Source organism: Pseudorasbora parva, chromosome 25 (assembly GCF_024679245.1).
Source record: "Pseudorasbora parva isolate DD20220531a chromosome 25, ASM2467924v1, whole genome shotgun sequence".
Taxonomy (NCBI): Eukaryota; Metazoa; Chordata; class Actinopteri; order Cypriniformes; family Gobionidae; genus Pseudorasbora; species Pseudorasbora parva.
In genome coordinates this window covers 13,800,327-13,821,511 of record NC_090196.1, presented here as the reverse complement: position 1 = coordinate 13,821,511, position 21,185 = coordinate 13,800,327, and the positions used below count along the sequence as shown (strand labels likewise).

General features: G+C 37.2%; 1 protein-coding gene across 17 annotated transcripts in view; it reads right to left on the bottom strand.

Moving 5' to 3' along the window:
* The window catches only part of tjp1b (tight junction protein 1b), a 193,048-nt gene that overhangs the window by 70,810 nt on the left and 101,053 nt on the right, over nucleotides 1-21,185 (bottom strand). The window contains exon 1 of one of the 17 annotated variants that reach the window (XM_067437094.1): nucleotides 15,669-16,172. The exons of the other annotated variants lie outside the window; for them this stretch is intronic. Coding sequence (XP_067293195.1) covers nucleotides 15,669-15,695 — 27 coding nt within the window. The 5' untranslated portion in view covers nucleotides 15,696-16,172. Of the gene's footprint in view, nucleotides 1-15,668; nucleotides 16,173-21,185 lie in introns of those variants that run through there. 17 annotated transcript variants of the gene reach the window in all.

Genomic DNA, 21,185 nt, shown 5'->3' with positions numbered 1-21,185 from the left:
AACGTGCCTGTTCATGCATCTGTAAGCAGCCATGTCCGTATTCAGCCACTGACCATAGTACGCTTTCCAGAGACCAATAAGTGTCCGAATGCCTTCCGTCAACTCCTCCAGTCGTAACGCACTAGGGTTGATTTGCTCCAACATTAAAATTCTGGTTCAATACTGATAAGCAGATAATTATTTTAAAGTAATGGCTGAAAACCTACAGCTGACATTACATTTCTATACTAATTTGTCAAATTAAAACAATTTTAAAAGCTACAAGTTAATTTGGGCATCACAACATTATAATGAACAGTATGAAAAATCTATTTTTATTTTGAGATTATATTCAACAGCTTATTCAATTATTTTAGTTTTTAAAGATTAACTTTAATGAGTGAAAAATATGAGCATGAACATTTATATACTGACAAGGCAATCATTTAAATAAAAAATATCTTGGTAAATTTGAATTAGACATCACAAACTAAGAATGAACAAAAATTGTTTTTGCAGAATCTATTTATCTAGGTTAATGTCAATTTATACTATAGTCATTAACTCATTTACATACGTTCATGTTTAAATTTGTGTTCATTTGTACCACAATGTACACTACCAAAGGTTTGGGATCAGTAAGTTTCTCTTTTGGTCACAAATGCATTTATTTGGAGGCAATAAAACTTGTTTTCTATTTGAATATATTGTAAAGTGTAATTTATTTCTGTGATCAAATCTGAATTTTCAGCATCATAACTCTTCATTCTTCCTTCACATGTTTCTTTAGACATCATTCTACAATTTGCTGCTTAAGAAACATTTATTAATATTATCAATGTTTGCTGCTAAAAAAAAGTGTGTGTGTGTGTGGAAACCAAAATACATTTTTTGTAAAAAAATATATATATATATTTTGTAATATTATAACTGTCTTAACTGTCAATTTTGATCAATTTAATTAATTCTTGCTAAATAAAAGTATTAATTTCTTTAAAAACATCTTAATGACCCTAAACTTTTGAATGGTGAGAGTTTCAAGAGATTATTGGAAGAAAACTATGTGGAAATTTAACAGATAAACACCAAATATAACTATTAAACATTTATGTCACCAACAAAAAGAGTGAATGTTTGAGTCAAAAAAATCATACAAAAAGTAACACTTTAGTTTAGGGTCAAATTCTCACTTTTTCAAAATCACCTTTGCTTATTACCATGCATATTACTAGAATATTGGCTGCTTTTTAGCACCTACAAAGCACATAATGCCTTATTCTGCATTACCATATTCTACAGCGATAAATCCACAATACCCAAACTTAACAACTACCTAACTAACTATTAATATGCAGTAATTAGTTTATTGAGGCAAAAGTCACAGTTAATGAATTGGACCCTAAACTAAAGTGTGAACCTAAAAAGAAACCAGATGGCCTCGGCCCGTATCACTACATCCATCCACACAACTTGTTTTGCCGAAACCAGTTTGACAGCTCACTAGAACGTAACAATGGCTACGATCAGGTATGCCAGGTATCCTTGCTCTCTCGCCGTGTCTGTGTGTGTTTCGCTGTTTGTATTACAGCTTCTGGCTCATGTCCAGGTGATACCGTGGTGAGAAATACTACACCAGACAGCAGGAAACCAAGGCCTCGTTAACCCTGGTGTCACGGCTGACCTTTGAACCCTCATCCCGCCACTAAAAAGGAGAGGATGCCACAGTTATACAAACATACAAATTACTACGAAACACCCTTATGTAATCCGACTACACTAAACGATGTGTTGTGCTTGGGCAAAATGATGTGTCAACTTTCTCTGTTACAAGTTAGTTTCAGAATGAGAGTGAAACAACAGGCCGTTTCTGACTGTCAACATGCAGGATGAATTTTAAAATCGCACCCTTTGATGTTTGGGACCAATTTTGCTTCAGGACTCTACACTCATTTTATTATTTTTCTTAGGAACACTTAAGCCCCTAAGTTAAAATATATAAAGGGACAAGCAAAGCTGATAAGTAGGCAAAAGTGAATTAAGAATTACTTCAGAAATACTAGTAAGACACAAAAATATTCATTTTAGTAATGTATCTTTTGAATCTATTCACCAAAAATTATTTGTTCAGATTCAATCACAGACAAGAAGTCCAAGTTGTTCAGTTAGTTCACACAGGAGATGCTCTGATAGTTCAAGTTTGTCTAATTTGTTCAGTTTGTCTACGAACAAGACGCTTTGTATTGTATTGATTGATTCATTCACAAACAAAATGATTAGTTGATTCAGTTATTTAACGACTGAGATTTGTTTAATTCATTCACAAACAAGATTTCCCAGTTCATTCAAGAATGAGATTAATGAGACGTTTAGTTCGTTCACAAACAAGACATTGTTTGCTCAAGTTCATTTACAAACAAGCTGATTCAATTGTTCAGTTCATTCATAAACAAGATGAACCAATTCATTTAGTTTGTTCACCAACAAAACCGTTAGTTGATTCAGCTTTCACATAGACAGAGCGGCACGCGTCATAATCTGAAAGCCACGCCCACCGGGGGGGAAAACAAACCAATCGTCTCCATTGACTTTCTATTGTGGGAAGCGGCCTCCTTGTCATTTCAGAATTATTACAAAAAAACAAAAAGTCTAAAAGCTGATATGTGACAAGATATACAGAAAACAAGCTAAAAAACCCAGGAACAAAAATCCGGAAGTTTTTATAAGCTGGTGACCCAAAAAACGAGTGTTTAAAGACATAAAAGTGCATACAGGCACATGCGAGATTACACTGAGAACTGCGCCCACTGGAGGGGAAAGTAATCAGCGACAGGAAATATAATATATAAAACTGACATTGGGATATTTGACAAAATGTTTACTGCACACGTAGACATACTGAGGCATACTGAGTGTCAGGATCCCAAAATTGGCCTATTCTTCCTGCTGAAGCTTCATGTCTTATTGCCTGTATCCACTTTTGTCTCCTTAAACGCTCGTTTTTTTGGGGTCGACAGCTTATAAAAACTTAGTTGTGTTTTTAGCTTGTTTGCTGCACACCTTGTCACATATCAGCTTTTAGACATTGTTCTGTTTTTTGTTATAAGAAAAAAAAAAGGGGGCTTTGTTCAATCGAGTCACTAAGATTTTGGATTTTAGTGAATGATAACATAATTGTTAATGTGATCTCTGTAAGGATGTTCACACTGGCATGCAGTTATTATAGCAATAACAGAAGGGAATGGTAAAAACCAGCGCAGGAACTGCTAGCCAAGTGAATTTTAAGTAAAAAATAAAATAAAACAATGAATAATAAGTTCTGTTGTCATATTATCTGTTTTTTTTTTTTTTTTTTACAGTGGTATCGATTTAGTATCGGTATCGAGGTATTTTAGTCTGGTATTGTATCGAAGTCATAATTTTGGTATCGTGACAACACTACCCAGGCTACATCTACATTAATCAGTATAGATTTGTCTGTATGTCCGTATAGATAGTTTTCGTTTCAAAACACTCTCTGCCTGTCCACACTAATGTTTTCCAAAAGTTTCTCATCTACACTGAAACATCAGTAAACGCCAACTTACTGCGCAACGCATGCGTAAAAGCTGATACAAACGCCATAAAGTCATCACGCAATTCTTCTGGCAGGATCATTTTATTTAGCAAAATATCTCTCCATTCACTGATGAGTCCAGGTCGCACTCGGTCAACCATTATGTTTGCTCTTAAACGCAACTCCACTCGTGTTTTGCCACAGGACAGAAAATGCAAGTACATTTTCTGTCATCCATGCAGGACTGTCAAATGAAGTGTGAATGTGAATATCACATAACTGGCACAATAGCGATATAAACCAAGCGGCAACCTCCCCCAGTTTCTGTTGAAGCCAAAATAGAAGTGACTTAAACTGCAATTTCTCGACTGGCCACTAGGGACAGGCTCAACTCTGTTAAAATGCCCAACTTTACAGAAGAAAAAAAAACATGTTTACAGCCTGGTACAAATTGTGGTTTTTGCCTATATGGCTAATTTTGTGAGGAGGGTGAATTTTTTTATAACTCATTCGTTTACATTATATAAAGCTTTTAAGTTCTGCATAATTAAGGGCGTGGCTACTTTGAGTGACAGGTGGATAGCCATTTATCCGCCGTCTATAGTCATTGCGTCACTTAAGCTCCGCCCATATCCCGCCTTTTTGCCCATTTTCCGTTATCCGGGAGTGACACGCAATGACTCGCTCGCAAGATCGCAATGACGCCCAGCTCGCCCCTACTTTTGGAATCCTATGGGTGACGTCACGGACACTACGTCCATATTTTTTTACAGTCTATGTAAAATAAGTATAAACATGCATCTATTGGTACAATATGCATCACATGACTAAACATCCATCATCATTGGCAAATATCTCCGTCTTTACAGTCCACACTACAACGCGAAGACTGAGTGGACGGAGTGTGGACGGAAGGCCAAAACGGAGAGAAAAATATGCATTTTCAAACTAAACTTAATAGTGTGGAGATGGACCCAGTTCTTTCAAGAATGAGATGCTTCATTTTTTCAGTTTGTCCTTGAACAAGTCGACTGAGTTGTGTCCGCTTTGTTCACTCATTTTGTCTAAGAACAAGACACTCGGTTTAGGTCATTAAAGAACAAAATGTATCGAATCAGTTCATTTACAAAAATGTTGTTTCACGAATAAGAGGCTTTGTTCAATTGAGTCGTTCACAAACTATATGATTAATTTATTCACAAACAAGACGTCCCAGTTCATTGAAGAATGTGATGTTTCATTGGTCCAGTTTGTCCATGAAGAAGATTTGCTCATTCATAAACGATATGCCAGTCTGTTCAGTTGTTTTCAAAAACATGGTTTGTTCACTGTTTGTAGAAAAAAAAAATTCGCTCATTCAATTGTTTTGTTCAATTCAAGCTGTTTTTGTTCACAAACAGCTTCAATCAGTGAACTTCACAGTCCCACTGACAGAGTCTGACTGAATCTAGATGACTGGATCTAGATAAAAGGCTTCAGCACAGCTTACAGCCAAACAGCTCAAGGCTGAAAGATCAGACGACTGACACAGCAGCCAGAATCATCAACCACGGGCGCGAAAATGACACGATTTACCCCCACTACTGTTGACATGCTTTCAAAAGCACACTGCGCAGCTTCCTTCAGGTTTAACGTTAAACCAAACGGAGTGATTTCGATAGTTCGGGTACATCAGAGACCGTGGAGCGATGCGGAGTGCTCCACGCATGAGCTGCTTCTTTCAAATACACTCAGACGCAATATAACTCAGCTTAGCAAAATCTGTGGAAGTCTCTACGTTCTGACAGCGCTATTTTTAAATGTGGTGTCTCAGCACATCTATTTCTGGCTGGAGAAAATATAATGATATTGTGCTAGAGAGATAGTACAGTGTTTTATTCTGTGCGCTTTTAAAAACGCTCGCCGACATCCACCGTCATGTACAGCAGAGGATGCACCGACTTCTGAAACAGTGAACAACAAAAGCTGAAGAATTTTAATTTCACACACACCGTCTTAAATGAAAAGTCATGCTGTGAGACGCTGATTATTAAGTGCAGAAGGAATGCAAGTATATGTCCCATGTGTAGCATTTTCTATTCAGCCCAAAAGACTTATTATTTATTCATCAAACATTTTCAATTTTAGCCACCATTTGTTTCCCCGTTTACATCAAGCTTTGTAATACTAAACAGAGGGCTAGTGATATGACCGTTTCACGTTCGCGGTCTCACGTGGACCATATTCTTACACGCAGAAGTACTGGGTCAGTGTCTAACCCACAAGCACAAAATAATCCCTTGATCCACGAGAGAGAATACAGGGCCAAGTTTCACAGAACAGCAGGTCACCTGACACAGAAGAGTGAGACCCTACGAGAGAGAGCGAGAGCGAGAGCGAGAGCGAGAGAGAGAGAGAGAGAGAGAGAGAGAGAGAGAGAGAGTGAGAGAGAGAGAGCGCGAGAGAGAACTCTGGCCTGTATCTTTGTCCTTGATCCCCTCAATCTCATGTATCAAACGCATCATTATACAGGACAGAAAGGACACACACTTGAGCTAAACCCCACAAACTCTCAAAAATCTAATGAAAGCTCACATTTTCTCATTAAAACGACTGAACGATTGACTGGCTATTTTGAGAATATCTGCACTGACCTATAATGGTTTCCGATGGAGCTGCTCGTGTCGAGATTAACTGACAATCAGAGACTCATGAGTCTGAACAACTAAACTAAATAATATGCAATTGACATGAGGCTCTGACAAAAATGTTGATTGCTTCAGGTTATTTAAAGCAATATTTGATTGATTTGTTTAAATAAATGATTACTGGATTAAACAGTGTTTTTAAATTAAATGAATGACTCATATTATCAGAATCTCTTGAATGAATGAATCTCTTGAATGAATGAATGAATGAATGAATGAATGAATGAATGAATGAATGAATCTCTTGAATGAATGAATGAATGAATGATATAATGAACAGTCACTTGTTGCCACCAACTGGTGCAATAATATAATTGATACAATCGTTATTTGAAGGGCCAAGTTACTTTCAAAAGGTGATTTAATTCATTTTGATCGCTACCGTAGACATTAATGTTTATATCCAAACTATAAACTTATATCCCAGTTTTTCAGTGTTCATTTGAATTATTGTAACAGAAATCCTGATCCTGTGTGGTAGACTGTTTGTAAGACTGTTTGTAAAACTGTACATACAGTGCCGTTCAATAGTTTTTGATCAGTAAGATTTTTTTGTTTTTAGAAGAAGTCTGTAATGCTCACCAAGGCTGAATTTATTTTATTAAAAATGCTGTAAAAACTGTAAAATTGTGAAATATTATTAAAACATAAAATAACTTCTATTTGAATATATTTTAAAACGTAATTTATTACTGTGTTGGTAAATCTGAATTTTCAGCATCATTAATCCAGTCTTCAGTGTCACATGATCGTTCAGAAATCATTCTAGTATGATGATTTAATGCTCAAGTAACATTTATGATTATTATCAATGTTGAAAACAATTGTACCCAAAAAAAAAATTCAGGATTCTTTGATGAATAGAAAATTTAAAAGAACAGCATTTATCTGAAATACAAAGCTTTTTTGTTACATAGCTTTGGGTCAATAAGAATTTATTTTATTTTTTAAAAATTTGATTTTTTTTTTTTTAATCAGTCAAGCTGTTTTCAAACATTTTGATTCCCAGCCTGATACAATCGTTATTTGAAGGGCCAAGTTACTTTCAAAAGGTCCCAGCCTGGTTCATTACTCAAAACCGCAATCATGGGTAAGACTGCCGACCCGACCCTGTCCAGAAGGCCATCATTGACACCCTCAAGCGAGAGGGTAAGACACAGAAAGAAATTTCTGAACGAATAGGCTGTTCCCAGAGTGCTGTATCAAGGCACCTCAGTGGGAAGTCTGTGGGAAGGAAAAAGTGTGGCAAAAAACACTGCACAACGAGAAGAGGTGACCGGACCCTGAGGAAGATTGTGGAGAAGGACCGATTCCAGACCTTGGGGGACCTGCGGAAGCAGTGGACTGAGTCTGGAGTAGAAACATCCAGAGCCACCGTTAGGGCTGTCAACGAATATTCTAAATTTGAATATATATTCGAATAGTTTTTAAAAAACGAATTTCGAAGGTGAAAATTAATATTCGTTTTTTTTTTTTAAAAAGCGGAAAAGTCGAAAAAAATTCCCCGCCGCGGTAGTAAAGGCGTGGCTGTCTGCTTTGCGAGTGAGCGCGCGCATGGGGTTTCAGGGACAGGTCACAGGAGTCGCACTGTCACTGCTGTGGATGCATCTTGCAGGGGAGATGGCAGAAAGTGCAGAGCCCAACTCGACCGCAGCAGAGAAAGAGATTTTAACTCCATAATCTAAAGCCATGTCTGGAAGTACGTTGGATTTTGGTCGGTAGGAGGTAAAATTGTTGAGCCGCGATATCAAGTTATATGCAAGCTATGTAAGATACAGTTAGCATACCATGCCTCAATTTATTTAACATTAAACAGAAACATTGCTAAAATGTAGGCTACTGTACTGACTGAAGAGATATTGCATGAATAAAGGATAAATGGACTGCTTTCACTGGTTTGATTATTTACCATGTCAAGGAAAAGCTCCATGTTTAGCACACCACAGCTCGCTCGGAGCGCTCAATATGCTGTAAAACTTCAATTAATATTAATAATATTTGTTTCAATCACTAAATGAGGCCGGCTATATTTGGGACAAGAGTCGCAACCTTAAATTGCTTGCACAAAACTCTTGATCAGCACTCAAAGTTTGTTCATTTAAACCGTTATCCACAGTGTGGGCGAGAGAGAGAGAGAGGTCTGCGCTCGTGGCCATTAGTTAATTTATATAATTATATATTTGTTATCTATATATCTGTTAATAATTATATATTAATAATGATATCATTTATAATAACAATCTACTTGTTTTTGTTGTCAAATATGTATAAACTTAAATTGACAAACTATACAAGTAGTTAATGTCTCTTTGTATTCATTTGTCCTGTTATTGACGTAATGCGCATCATTGACAAAATGCGCGCACAGATGTTCGAATAGTTTGAATATTCGTGTTTGTTTTAGAGGGAATATTCAAACGTCATTTTTGAGCAATTTTGACAGCCCTAGCCACCGTGCACAGGCGTGTGCAGGAAATGGGCTACAGGTGCCGCATTCCCCAGGTCAAGACACTTTGAGCTACAGAGAAGCAGCACTGGACTGTTGCTCAGTGGTCAAAGTACTTTTTTCGGATGAAAGCAAATTTTGAATGTCATTCGGAAATCAAGGTGCCAGAGTCTGGAGGAAGACTGGGGAGAAGGAAATGCCAAAATGCCTGAAGTCCAGTGTCAAGTACCCACAGTCAGTGATGGTCTGGGGTGTCAGCTGCTGGTGTTGGTCCACTGTGTTTTATCAAGGGCAGGGTCAATGCAGCTAGCTATCAGGAGATTTTGGAGCCCTTCATGCTTACATCTGCTGAAAAGCTTTATGGAGATGAAGATTTCGTTTTTCAGCACGACCTGGCACCTGCTCACAGTGCCAAAACCACTGGTAAATGGTTTACTGACCATGGTATTACTGTGCTCAATTGGCCAGCCAACTCTCCTGACCTGAACCCCATAGAGAATCTGTGGGATATTGTGAAGAGAAAGTTGAGAGACGCAACACCCAACACTCTGGATGAGCTTAAGGCCGCTATCGAAGCATCCTGGGCCTCCAGAACACCTCAGCAGTGCCACAGGCTGATCGCCTCCATGCCACGCCGCACTGAAGCAGTCATTTCTGCAAAAGGATTCCCGACCAAGTATTGAGTGCATAACTGAACATAATTATTTGAAGGTTGACTTTTTTTGTATTAAAAACACTTTTCTTTTATTGGTCGGATGAAATATGCAAATATTTTGAGATTCATCAGTATTAAAACAATAAAAGACCTGAAATATTTCAGTTGGTGTGCAATGAATCTAAAATATATTAAGGTTTAATTTTTATCATTACATTATGGAAAATAATGAACTATCACAATATGCTAATTTTTTGAGAAAGACCTGTGTGTGTGTGTCCTAGATATGTGCCGATTTTCGATAATGCGATTTATAACGATAATGAATATGCACGATATTATCGTGGGCACTTTAAGATATCGTAAATAATAATTTATTAACAATTTATAATTTTTTTATAATGCACTCAAGAATACTTTACCCATCAACCGTATAAATGCTCAGCACCGCTGTATTCTGCGTCAAAGGGACACGCGCTCAGGTGTAAAATAGAAGCACATGAACGGGTGAAGGAGACGCACTGCTGAAGTGCCGCTCAATGACAGCAGAGGGCGCTGATGAACTGCAGAATGCCGCGTTTACCCCGGAAACCCACGAAAAAAAAAGAAAAAAAAAAGTAGTTTTTAAAACATCCATTCGTTTTTGGTAATCTCAATGTTGTGCATCACAGCACCAAATACTTAATACTTAAAGACTTAATAGGCTATTTATTTTCAAACTTAAACATTTTTGTTTTAATCTGGACTACAACATGCCCTAATAATTAGAACTGTTCTAATTATTTGTTATTGTTCAGTATAACTTTGAGATACGACTTCATTAGTTAACATGTTAATTCATTATTACCAAACTGACAATGAAAAATACTTATAAAGAATTAATCATTCTATGTTAATTTCTCAGTTACTGTTTAATAACATTAAAATCAAAATCAAAATAACTTTTTTACTGGACCTAAGATAAAACTAACAATGATCAGTATTTCTTAACTAACATTACCAAAAACATTATACTTTTTTGTACCAAATGTAGCTATTGCTCTGTCTTAGTTAATGCAATAAATAATGAGACCTTATTGTAATTTGTTACCTGTTGTTCTTTATAGCCTAATTCTTTTGCACTTTAATCTGTTTGAATTTTTTTTTTTTTACAGCTCTGAAAAAAATCAAGAGACCACTTAACATTGATTTCTCATTGATTTCTCAATGTTAAGTGGTCTCAACTTTTTTTCCAGAGCTGTATATATTTTTGGTGCATTATTGTATTTAAACATTCAGTTATTTTTGTTATTATAAAGCTGTTATGCTATGGCAACACTTTTTTTTGCAACTTATTTCAATATCGTGATAATATCGTACAACGTGATAAAACTTCAGCAATTAATCGCAACATGAAAAATTGATATCGGCACATGCCTAGTGTGTGTGTGTGTGTGTGTGTGTGTGTGTGTGTGTGTGTGTGTGTGTGTGTGTGTGTGTGTGTGTGTGTGTGTGTGTATATATAAATAAATGTAGACTAGATTAAAAAAGCAATGCTATGCTAAATTAAAAATAATGTTTTTCAAAATTAATTAATTTAATTTATTATTTTAAATAATTAAATTAATTATTTTCATAATTATTTATTTAAAAATGTATGTAAAATAATAATAACAATAATATAAATATAATTGCTAAAATAAATTATTAAAGTAATATGGAAAAAAATAAGCAAATAATCTTTACTAAAGTAATTTACTGTAGTTCAATAAGTATTGGTCAAATATTTAATGATTAAATTGTTAAAAAAAAGTACATATTTGTATTGAGAACTAGGGGTGTCCATGGTTAACCGATTGACCGATTAACCGTTAAAAATTGCGTAACCGAGTGAAACATTTTGCTCGGTTAAGTGGCGTCAATGACGTGCCTTGAATTTAGTTGTAATATATGTTTGCACCCCTATAGACCGCCAGAGCGCTCCCAGATATTTGTAGTATCCACAAGAAGAAGTCATGACCAGCTTTCTAAGCGGGCAAAGAAAGCGTGGGAGCACTTTAAAAATGAGAGTGACGGGGCGAAATGCAAGTATTGCAATGCAGTGCTTACCGCATTTTTCAGGCTATAAGTTGCTCCGGAGTATGAGTCGCATCAGTCAAAATATGCGTCATGAAGAGGAAAATAACATACGTCGCACTGGACTATAAGTCGCATTAGGGCAGAAGCAGAGCGGGAGCCGCGCGCGCTGTGCATAACGGATCAGAAGAAAGAAAGTTTGAAGTGAGAAACTTGTGAATGACTAGAGAAAAGCAGACGTTACTTTAACTGTAATGAAGAAAACAAAAAAGCTAATCGCGGACTGAAAGCAAGATCGCCAGAGCTGAAGGGACGAGTCCACAGATGCTTGAACTCTCTGCCGGGAGAGGCTCATCAGCCGCGCGAGTCAAACGCTGTCTGTGTGAATCATTCTCGGCTGCATATTTTACTAATGCCCTAATCATGCAGGCGCCCTCGCGGCCACTCGCATTGCTTGTGAACTGGAGCGCATCTCATCCTAATTTAACGAAACTCAGCGTACGCCTCGCAGACATGAAATAGATCTGAAGAAACTTGAAATGTCTTTTAACAATTTAAAACGAAAAGAAATAGGCTACTCTCTGATTATGTAATCCATGATGTGCATTTCTCTCTATAGGCGCGTTCACTACGGAGATGGTGGTCGTCAAATTAATAAGCTAAAAATAACCCTGACGCACACTATGGTTAACCGAGTATTAACCGCTAAGGGCCTCGGTTAACGGTTAATGAAATATTTGATAACGTGCAGCCCTATTGAGAACCCAAGTGATTTATGTTTTATTTAATAAAACACAACAAAACCCAGAACTTTTCAGACACCAAAGTAAAACTTCAGGGAAGATGCCATTGGGAAAATAAACAGCCAGAAGAACTGTAGACATTAAACAAAGATTAAAATAGCTTTAATTATTATAATGGCGGAAGGGAGTGGATTTAATGTCCAAAAACAGATTGTTATCGAAGACAGAAATGAGGGCCACGGTAAAGTTGTCTAGTTCAGTCAGCTACCTTGAGCCTGCCAAACTGCATTACCCTAACAAGTCTGCATTTAAAGCTTCCTTTAATGTAGGGCGGGAGACTAGGGCCAGTGTTTTTACCAAGAAAGGGCACTGAGCGAGGCACAAACAAAATCCTCCATTTAGGCTAGACGGGAAATTGTGTTGTGGTTCTGCTTTTGATCTCATGAAGAGATTAGACCAACAGGATTACAGGACAGACTTGACCAGTGAAATGACCAGCCGATGTTACCAGGTCTGCACTGATCATTTAAAAAATGTGTTATGGGGTATTTGTTTATGTGTATGTGTGTGTATGTGTGTAGGGGGGTGGGCGCTTAAACCCGCAGCAACAGTATAAAAGTATCCCAATTTCACGGGAAAACTGCAGACTTGGCAACACTTCGACTGGCCCAAAGTCACAGACCATGAGAGGGATAAGAATTACCAAACATTGCAAACTAAAGCGCAGTCCCTTTGCCCCGCATCTGTTTTGTCCACAAAAAAGTGCTGTTAACAAGTCTTACAAGCACGGTCAATAATGAACACTACTGTGCACCAAATATGCATAAACATGGCCCTTGGCAAGGGAATAATGTAGGGAATAAAGTAACTTCTTTTGACACCGCCATGTAAAGCTCTTTAATTCAAACACAAGTACGATAGTTTGACTCTCACTTATGTGGGCAAATTCAACAAAATCCAAATAAACGAGTTCAGTGACTGTCTGTAACCGATCTAAAAATGACTAGAAAGTTAATGATTTTTAGTGAGTTGGAAAGTAGTGGAAACAGCTACATTTTCAATTTAATTTCACACAACAAAAACTTATTTAAACGTAATCATGCCAAATACAGTTTTAGGGACACAGTGTGACACATTTAAGCCTGGTAATGCCAACTGGAATTTGGCAGATAGTGAGAGATCAATATATTGCACAGGCCAATTAATCAGCCAATATTTGGCCATATTGAGATGAAAATCATCAGGCTATATCTGTGCTGATTGGCTGTTTAACAGAAATGGCAATCCACCAAAAGCCAGTTCCAAAATCTATATTATTAAAGGCTGTCAATAAATCGTGATTAATCGCATTATACTTATCGTGAAATTGAGCCTACATCATTTATCTTGTTTAACGCTTTTATTTTGTTATCATTTGCTATATCCAGCAATACATACACACATACATATATATATATATATATATATATATATATATATATATATATATATATATATATATATATATATATATATATATAATAGTGCTGTCAAAATGATTAAATCACATCCTAAATAAAAGTTTATGTTTACATGTGTGTGTGTACTGTGTGTAGTTATTATGTATGTGTGTGTCAGTGTGTGACTGTGATACACATATATATACACACACATATATAATATATATATATATATATATATATATATATATATATATATATATATATATATATATATACACACACACACATACATACACACACACACACACACACAAAATGTTATAATTCTATATAAAATATTTGTATTATATATAAATTGTATAAATATATATGCATGCAAAATCTCTCAAACATAGATGAATGAGTGTTTTTAAATATAATAATTAAACACAGTACACATGCATATGCTATGTAAACAATATTATTTTGGAATGTGATTCATCGATTTGACAGCACTAATACACAGTACTAAATAAAAAAATACCATGCAGTTAATATAATTAACATTCTGTAGGGGTGTGTAAACTTGAGCAAAACTATATGTATATATTTATGTAATTATTTTAACTGCATGGTATTTTTTTATTTAGTAATGTCCTGAATAAGATTTTTACATAAAAAATGTTTAGTCCGCTATACAAAAAAAAAAAGCTGAATATCATATAAAATGCAATTGTATCTCTACTACATATCCAGAATGCATGGAAGCTTGTTTCCACAGAATGAAAAACAAAAACATTAATAGGTAATTGCGACTCTCACATTTCTGACTTTTTTTCCCTCGGAATGGCGAGATATAAAGTCAGAATTGTGAGATAAAAAGTTGCAATTATCTTTTAAATAGTTCCATAATAATGGCATGGTGGACCAGTATTGGCAAATTTGTGTGTAAAAAACTTTTCCTGCTAAGTACTAACTGCCATCTACATAACGATTAACATTAATAAATGACTAATAAACAAAAATATGTGCAATCATAACTCATCATCCATCATCAAGCAACTCGAGTAAATCAAGCTCTGCCGGCTGATCTGGATAAACAGGTTAATGTTCCCCGGCTAACCTAAACATCACTGACAGCAAAGCAACCTGTGAGTCATGACGGCAAAAAGGGCGGAGTCACATTCCTGAGATGTTACACTTTCATGAAGCGCACCTGTTGTGTGGGCGGGGCATCAACAGGTGTCAATGAAAAGACCCACCCAACAGAAACTGTATCGGTGTGACAGCTGATCTCATTTACATATCACTTCCTAATGTTTCTATAGGCTTTAAAATGAATGCTGACAAGTTATCTTAAAGTAAAACACAAGCAAAAACACCCCTCCAACAGCGGCTAAGGAGTTTAATATTTACCATTCCTGTCATCAGTGCCTGTTTGCTACTGCAAAAAACATCTATGAATGTCAGATCTCTCACTCTCACACACACACACACACACACACACACACACATATTAACAATACAGGGAAATATTTAAATCCTGAAATACAGAGAAGCTTTACATAACACATTAAAAGAGATTTTACATAAGCACTATCCCTTCTTTGACATATTTTAAATTACTTGTGATATTTGTCATTGCAATGTTTTGTCAGCGAGTTTGCTGAAAAGCTGAGATGACAGACAAAATTAGCATTATAACATTTAAAAACGTTATAATGCAGCATTTGAAAGCTTTATGAAACCGGCAGACTTTGAAAGCACTTCAGCTAAGCCCTTAACCTCATATTTGTGTCACTGTCACACAAACAAATGTGATACATCTAAAACCAATATGTTGAATAACATAACTAGAGTATTGAGGTTTAATATACGATGGTTAAATACAAAACTAAAGCGTCGTGTGTTAAATTAAAGCTGTAAAACTAACGTACCGCACAGCTCGGCTAGCGTTAGCGTGTTAGCATAAGTTGAGGAATCTCCGTTAGCTGAGGCTAAACGCGCGCACACATTTATGACCTCATCTATCGATTACACACATTTTAAGCTCTGGTTCAATTATAATAACATTTTAGCTCTAACAACAGCTGACATTATATCAGAAACGTTATTAAATGATCACAAACCTTATTAGAGGAAGCCCGGGCAGACATTTTGTTCCTTTAGCTGCTCGCGCTGAAGCAAGTTGAGGCTAAATGTTGTCGCCTCAAAGAAATAAATAAAAAACAGGGTTATGTGGGCTTGGTCAGCCCAGGAGAGATAAAATCCGTGTTTTTCTTCCCCTCTGGCCCGTGTGTCAGGCTAAAGCGTGTTTTGGTCTCTTATAAGGATGAGCAGCAACATGTCAGATGAGCCCAAAGTTCGCCATGTACCGCCAGGGATCTCCTCTTATTGCTGATGAAGCGAATACATTTCACAAAATATCTGAATGTGTCACGTCTGTCCCGCACGATTCGGGTGTATTCAACGCATTCCTGATGTGTAATATCCGTTGGGAGGTGTGTTGGTACACCTGCGGGGAAGCGGAGGGCGGGATGTCGTGCTTCAGCCCTGTGCAGCAGAGACTCACTGCAATGGCAGCAGGAGGAGGATGAGATGAGCTCTGCTCTCTTTCCCACAGCACAACAGTGACATGTCTGACTGGCTGGACATTTCCATCGCATCTCTCCAGGGGTGGGACATGAGAGAGAGCAGAGCGGTAGCAGCCAGCATCCCTATCTGGGATGTTCCACTTTGCCATGTTGTTATTAAAAGGCAATGAGGTGAAGTGGTGTTATAAAGTGAGTATTGTAAATGAAGGGGGATTATCAGGGCACAACATTTTATGTAAACCCAGCAAAACTGAAGTCATAAAAAGCGAGAATTTTTTTACGGTTGAGATTTAATTATAGGCCTATTAGATGTAGGCTAGGCTACATGACATGGACATTAGATAGATAGATAGATAGATAGATAGATAGATAGATAGATAGATAGATAGATAGATAGATAGATAGATAGATAGATAGATAGATAGATGGATAGATGGATAGATAGATAGATAGATAGATAGATAGACACAGACAGTTGGACGGACGGACGGACGGACGGACAGATAGATAGATAGATAGATAGATAGATAGATAGATAGATAGATAGATAGATAAAAAGATAGATAGATAAAAAGATAGATAGATAGATAGACACAGACAGTTGGACAGACGGACGGACGGACGGACGGACGGACGGACGGACGGACGGATGGATAGATAGATAGATAGATAGATAGATAGATAGATAGATAGATAGATAGATAGATAGATAGATAGATAGATAGATAGATAGATAGATAGATAGATAGATAGATAGATAGATAGATATTTTAAGTACTGTTACACTGTAAAAGAATGCCTTAATTCACTGAAAAAAAAGGTGTGTTGGATTTACATGATTTAATCATGTACATCGGTTCCACATGATTCAATTAAGTTAAACTAACATAATTTGTTCACATAACTTCAACATTATGGAATGAAGTAATTTTTAAGTAACCCAATTAAGTAGTCTCAAAATTATTTTAATATGGCTTCCTAACAACATGGTGTGCTTGAGACCCTGCCTCTTTAATAAAATCACAAGCTTATTTAGTTTTTTTTTGTATATTTTTGTGGTTACTTGACTGATTTATAAGACTGAACTAGCTAGCTTTCATTCTGTTAGCCAGCAGCACATTATGAACATGTCAAGTGCTTTGTATGAAATGCTCTTTAATGACATGCGCTGTTCACATTAACCCCAAATAATGTAATGTAGTAGATTGCACATTTAAGAGAATTACATTAATCGAAAGCAAAGAAATCTCGTTTAGAAGAGAAACACAATTTTGTTGCGTAGATCACAAATAATAAGATTGCGTAAATTGGACAATGTGCGTTTTCCTTTTTTTTCAGTGTTGTAAATCTGTCGAGTAAATCTGACTCTGCATGTGTTTTGGATAAAAGCGTCTGCTAAATGATTAAATGTCTTTGAGACCGCACGACTCCCACAGGAAAACCTCACTCACTGCCTGCATTACTGACAACTTCCTCTGATTCTTTCTGCTCTCACAGCGCGGCCCTCCACTTTAGATATGATCTGCAACAGAGGCAGAACACCAAACAGACAGACCATAAAGGAGGGGTAAAAATAGTTGATTTTTTATCCATACTTATTTTAAATAGTCAGTGCACAGTACTGAAGGTTTACTCTCTCTACTTCCTCTCCAGGTTCTACTTGTTCTCTTTTAGTGAATAGATTTACAGTCAGTCAGAATATACTGTTAAACCAAGCATTGTAGCCCTTCATTTTGGATGTTTAAGTTATTTCCTCACCCACATCAAAGCACAAACTGAAGATGATTCTATTACCCTCCAGTGTGGTGAGTTGTGTACTGCGCCCCCTACAGCTCCCAGTGTCCACTGCTATTCTGCATCGGCAGTTTAAGAGACAAACAAACCTCACACATTTATTCACGCTGGGCTCCAAATGGCAGCGATGCCCAGTCAGCCAGCCTGACACATCTCTGCAAAAACAATGCAAGGGAGCAAGATGAATTGCCCTTGACAATTCTGTGTGGCACCACGGCCAGCTCTCCAGAATGCAGAATTCAGCTGCTGTACCACACGGAGAGCGGAATGGATTTATAGCATCATAAAATAATGAATATGGCAAATAAAACATTGGTAAGTAGTATTTGCTTCTGATGAAATGTAACACGATGTGCACGGTATTTAAATCAATGCAGGGTGGCTGGGATCTAGTTGACGTCATTATCATTAGCTGCAGACGCAAGAAAAAGTGACGTAGCCTGTAATCATGAGCGTCCTCCGTGGCGCAAGGCCTCAGCAGAAACAGAGAGAGAGAGAGAGAGAGAGAGAGAGAGAGAGAGACCGCAGAACAAGCAAAACAGAGGAGAGAACGGCCAGCAGGAGACTGCGAAGGACACTCGGTTATTACCTAACCTGCCATCCATGTGCTAGTCAAACAGAGAGGTCTGAAATAGTACAGCTGATACAAAATTCTGCAAAAACAACAAACCAACCAGCAGGCGGCCTTTATAGGCACGGATCGCATGTTTTCTTGGTTATGCGAACATTAGCGACAGGGAACGTTCCATTGTATCTTTTTGCAAACAAACAAAAGGCCACTGTTGAATGTTCTCCAAACCATAGGCAATGTTTAAAAAAAACAACATTAAATGAACATCCAACTAAAATGTTTCAGCGAAACATGCCATGAAGAATATTATTTATTTTTTGTGCTAGCTTTTTGAGAACGTTATTAAAAACCAGATAACTGAATGAACGTTCTATTAAAGGCATAATATGTAGTTTTCCGCAGCTAGAGGTCGCCTATTTCGCGTGGCCTGAATGATGACGCGGAGATCGAGCGTAATAAAGGCTTATTTCTCTGGATTTAAAAAATCCTTGGAAACATCTGGGATAATGTACACGTCAGCAAAATATATAACATTGTTCTAGTGGTTTGTGGATATTTGAATCCAAAAATCGTACCTTGTGCCTTTATTGTTACTGGAAGAATGTTTGTTCATAACGTTGAAAGAACCTTGCCAGAATGTTAGCCAAAGTTCCGAAAATGTTCAACACTGTAAAAAAGCCAACTTATGTTTTGTATGACAAATTCAACTTTTAAAGTTTATTCAACTATTTATACACACATTAGTTTGTACAACACACAGAAAAATAGGGTGTCAGAATTGAACCTTTAGGGGTACAACAGCTTGTCGCTGGGGCAGTACCCTTAAAAGTACGTCTTTGTACCTTTTTTACTCCTAAAAGGTGCATTACCTTTGAGTACAAATGCATACCTTAAGGTACTACTATGAACCTTTTTGTGGTAAAAATGGTACAAAGATGTCCTTTTAAGGGTACTGCCCCAGCGACAAGCAGTTGTACCCCTAAAGGTTCAATTTTGACACCCTGTTTTTCTGTGTGAACTAATTGACCCCAAGTTGAGAAAACTCAAACATTTTCTGTAGCTGATTTTAAGTTCTCAACTTAAAGGGGGGGGGGGGGGGGGGAACACTCAGTTTCAGTCAATCTCATGTCAATCTTGAGTACCTGAGTAGTATTGCATCCTTCATATCTCCGAAAAGTCTTTAGTTTTATTATATTTATAAAAGAAATATGGGCTGTACCGAGTCTTTCCGGAAAAAACAAGCGCCTGGAGGCGTATCGTTTGGGCGGAGCTAAATAATGAGGAGTGAACAAAGCGGTGACGTCCTCAAGCGTGGAGGAACCCATGGCTATCCATCTCAGCTAATACAGATAATGATCCAGAATCAAATTCGGAGGCTGAAATAAATTGAACAGGAGAAACGGCTACAGCAGGACGTCCGTCTCTGTGGTATGGACTGTATTTAGTGGCCTGTCAACATTTCCGCTTGTTTACTCGCAGTTTATGAGGACATGATTCGGTTTATGGATTATTGTATGCGACTAAACCTTAGCAGTAGCAAGCAAAACGGTTTTGCAGGTCAGACTAGTGTAACGTTATACAGAGAACAACAATGGAGTAACGTTAGCGCATTTGAATGACGAAGCACGTGATCGTGTCGTTTACTGATGTTTACTCACGCGACGATAACCAACAGATAACGCTCCGTCAAAAACACACTTCTTTGGTATGATTTGGTGAAGTCCTGTGACAGCAGTGACCGTGGAGATCCGCGATGTTGTGAAGCTTCCCGTCATTTCTGCGTTCAAATCGGTTCAAATGCAGCGCTGCCTTCCGGGAATGCTGTGCTGAAGCGTTGAAGTCGCTTGACGTCACCCATAGGAATAAAGTGGAGCGCGGTGCGGACTATAACGACATAAGTGTTCACGGACGACTGGATCTGCAGCTGAGCGAGTGTTTACGGGTGTGCATTTCCTCTCTCACCCTCTAGTCACGCGCGCGCGCACCCTACCGGGAGAAGAGCCCGTACAGCCCATACAAGGACCTTCCGCTCTGTCGGCGTCAAGGCGAGCCATACTCGAAAAAAACTCTCCGAAACTTGTGAGAAACCGGAAGGAGTATTTTTAACACAGAAATACTCTATCAAACGTCCAACATTAGTTTTTGAAACTTTGTCTATGTTTAGGATGGGAATCCTAGTCTTTAACAGTGTAAAAAGCTCAGTATGCATGAAACAGCATTTCACCCCCCCTTTAATAAAAAAGTGTTTTACAGTGTAGATGGGATCATACGAAAACATACAAATTAGCGACAAATTAGCCAAAACAAAATGACAAAGTGCCATGAGAGTGTGTTGGACATTCACATGATTTAAATTAATACTGTATGTCATTGAGTGTTATCATTTGGTGGCTAATTATTCATTTGATCAAATTCTGATGTTATTAGTTACAATTAATTATTAAGGCATGTAAGTGTTTATCTGCACATTGAAAAATGAGACAACGCTGGGGCATTTTAATTGTACATAAATTAATAAAAAAGTATATATATATATAAACAACATCGAATGCATGTTATTATTATCATTAAATAGCCTAATACAAAAAATTACATCATTATATTATAATATATAATAATAGTGCTTTTTCCGTTTTTTTCTGTCATCCTTAAGCTAGCTAGATTATATGATCACGCTTTTATTCATG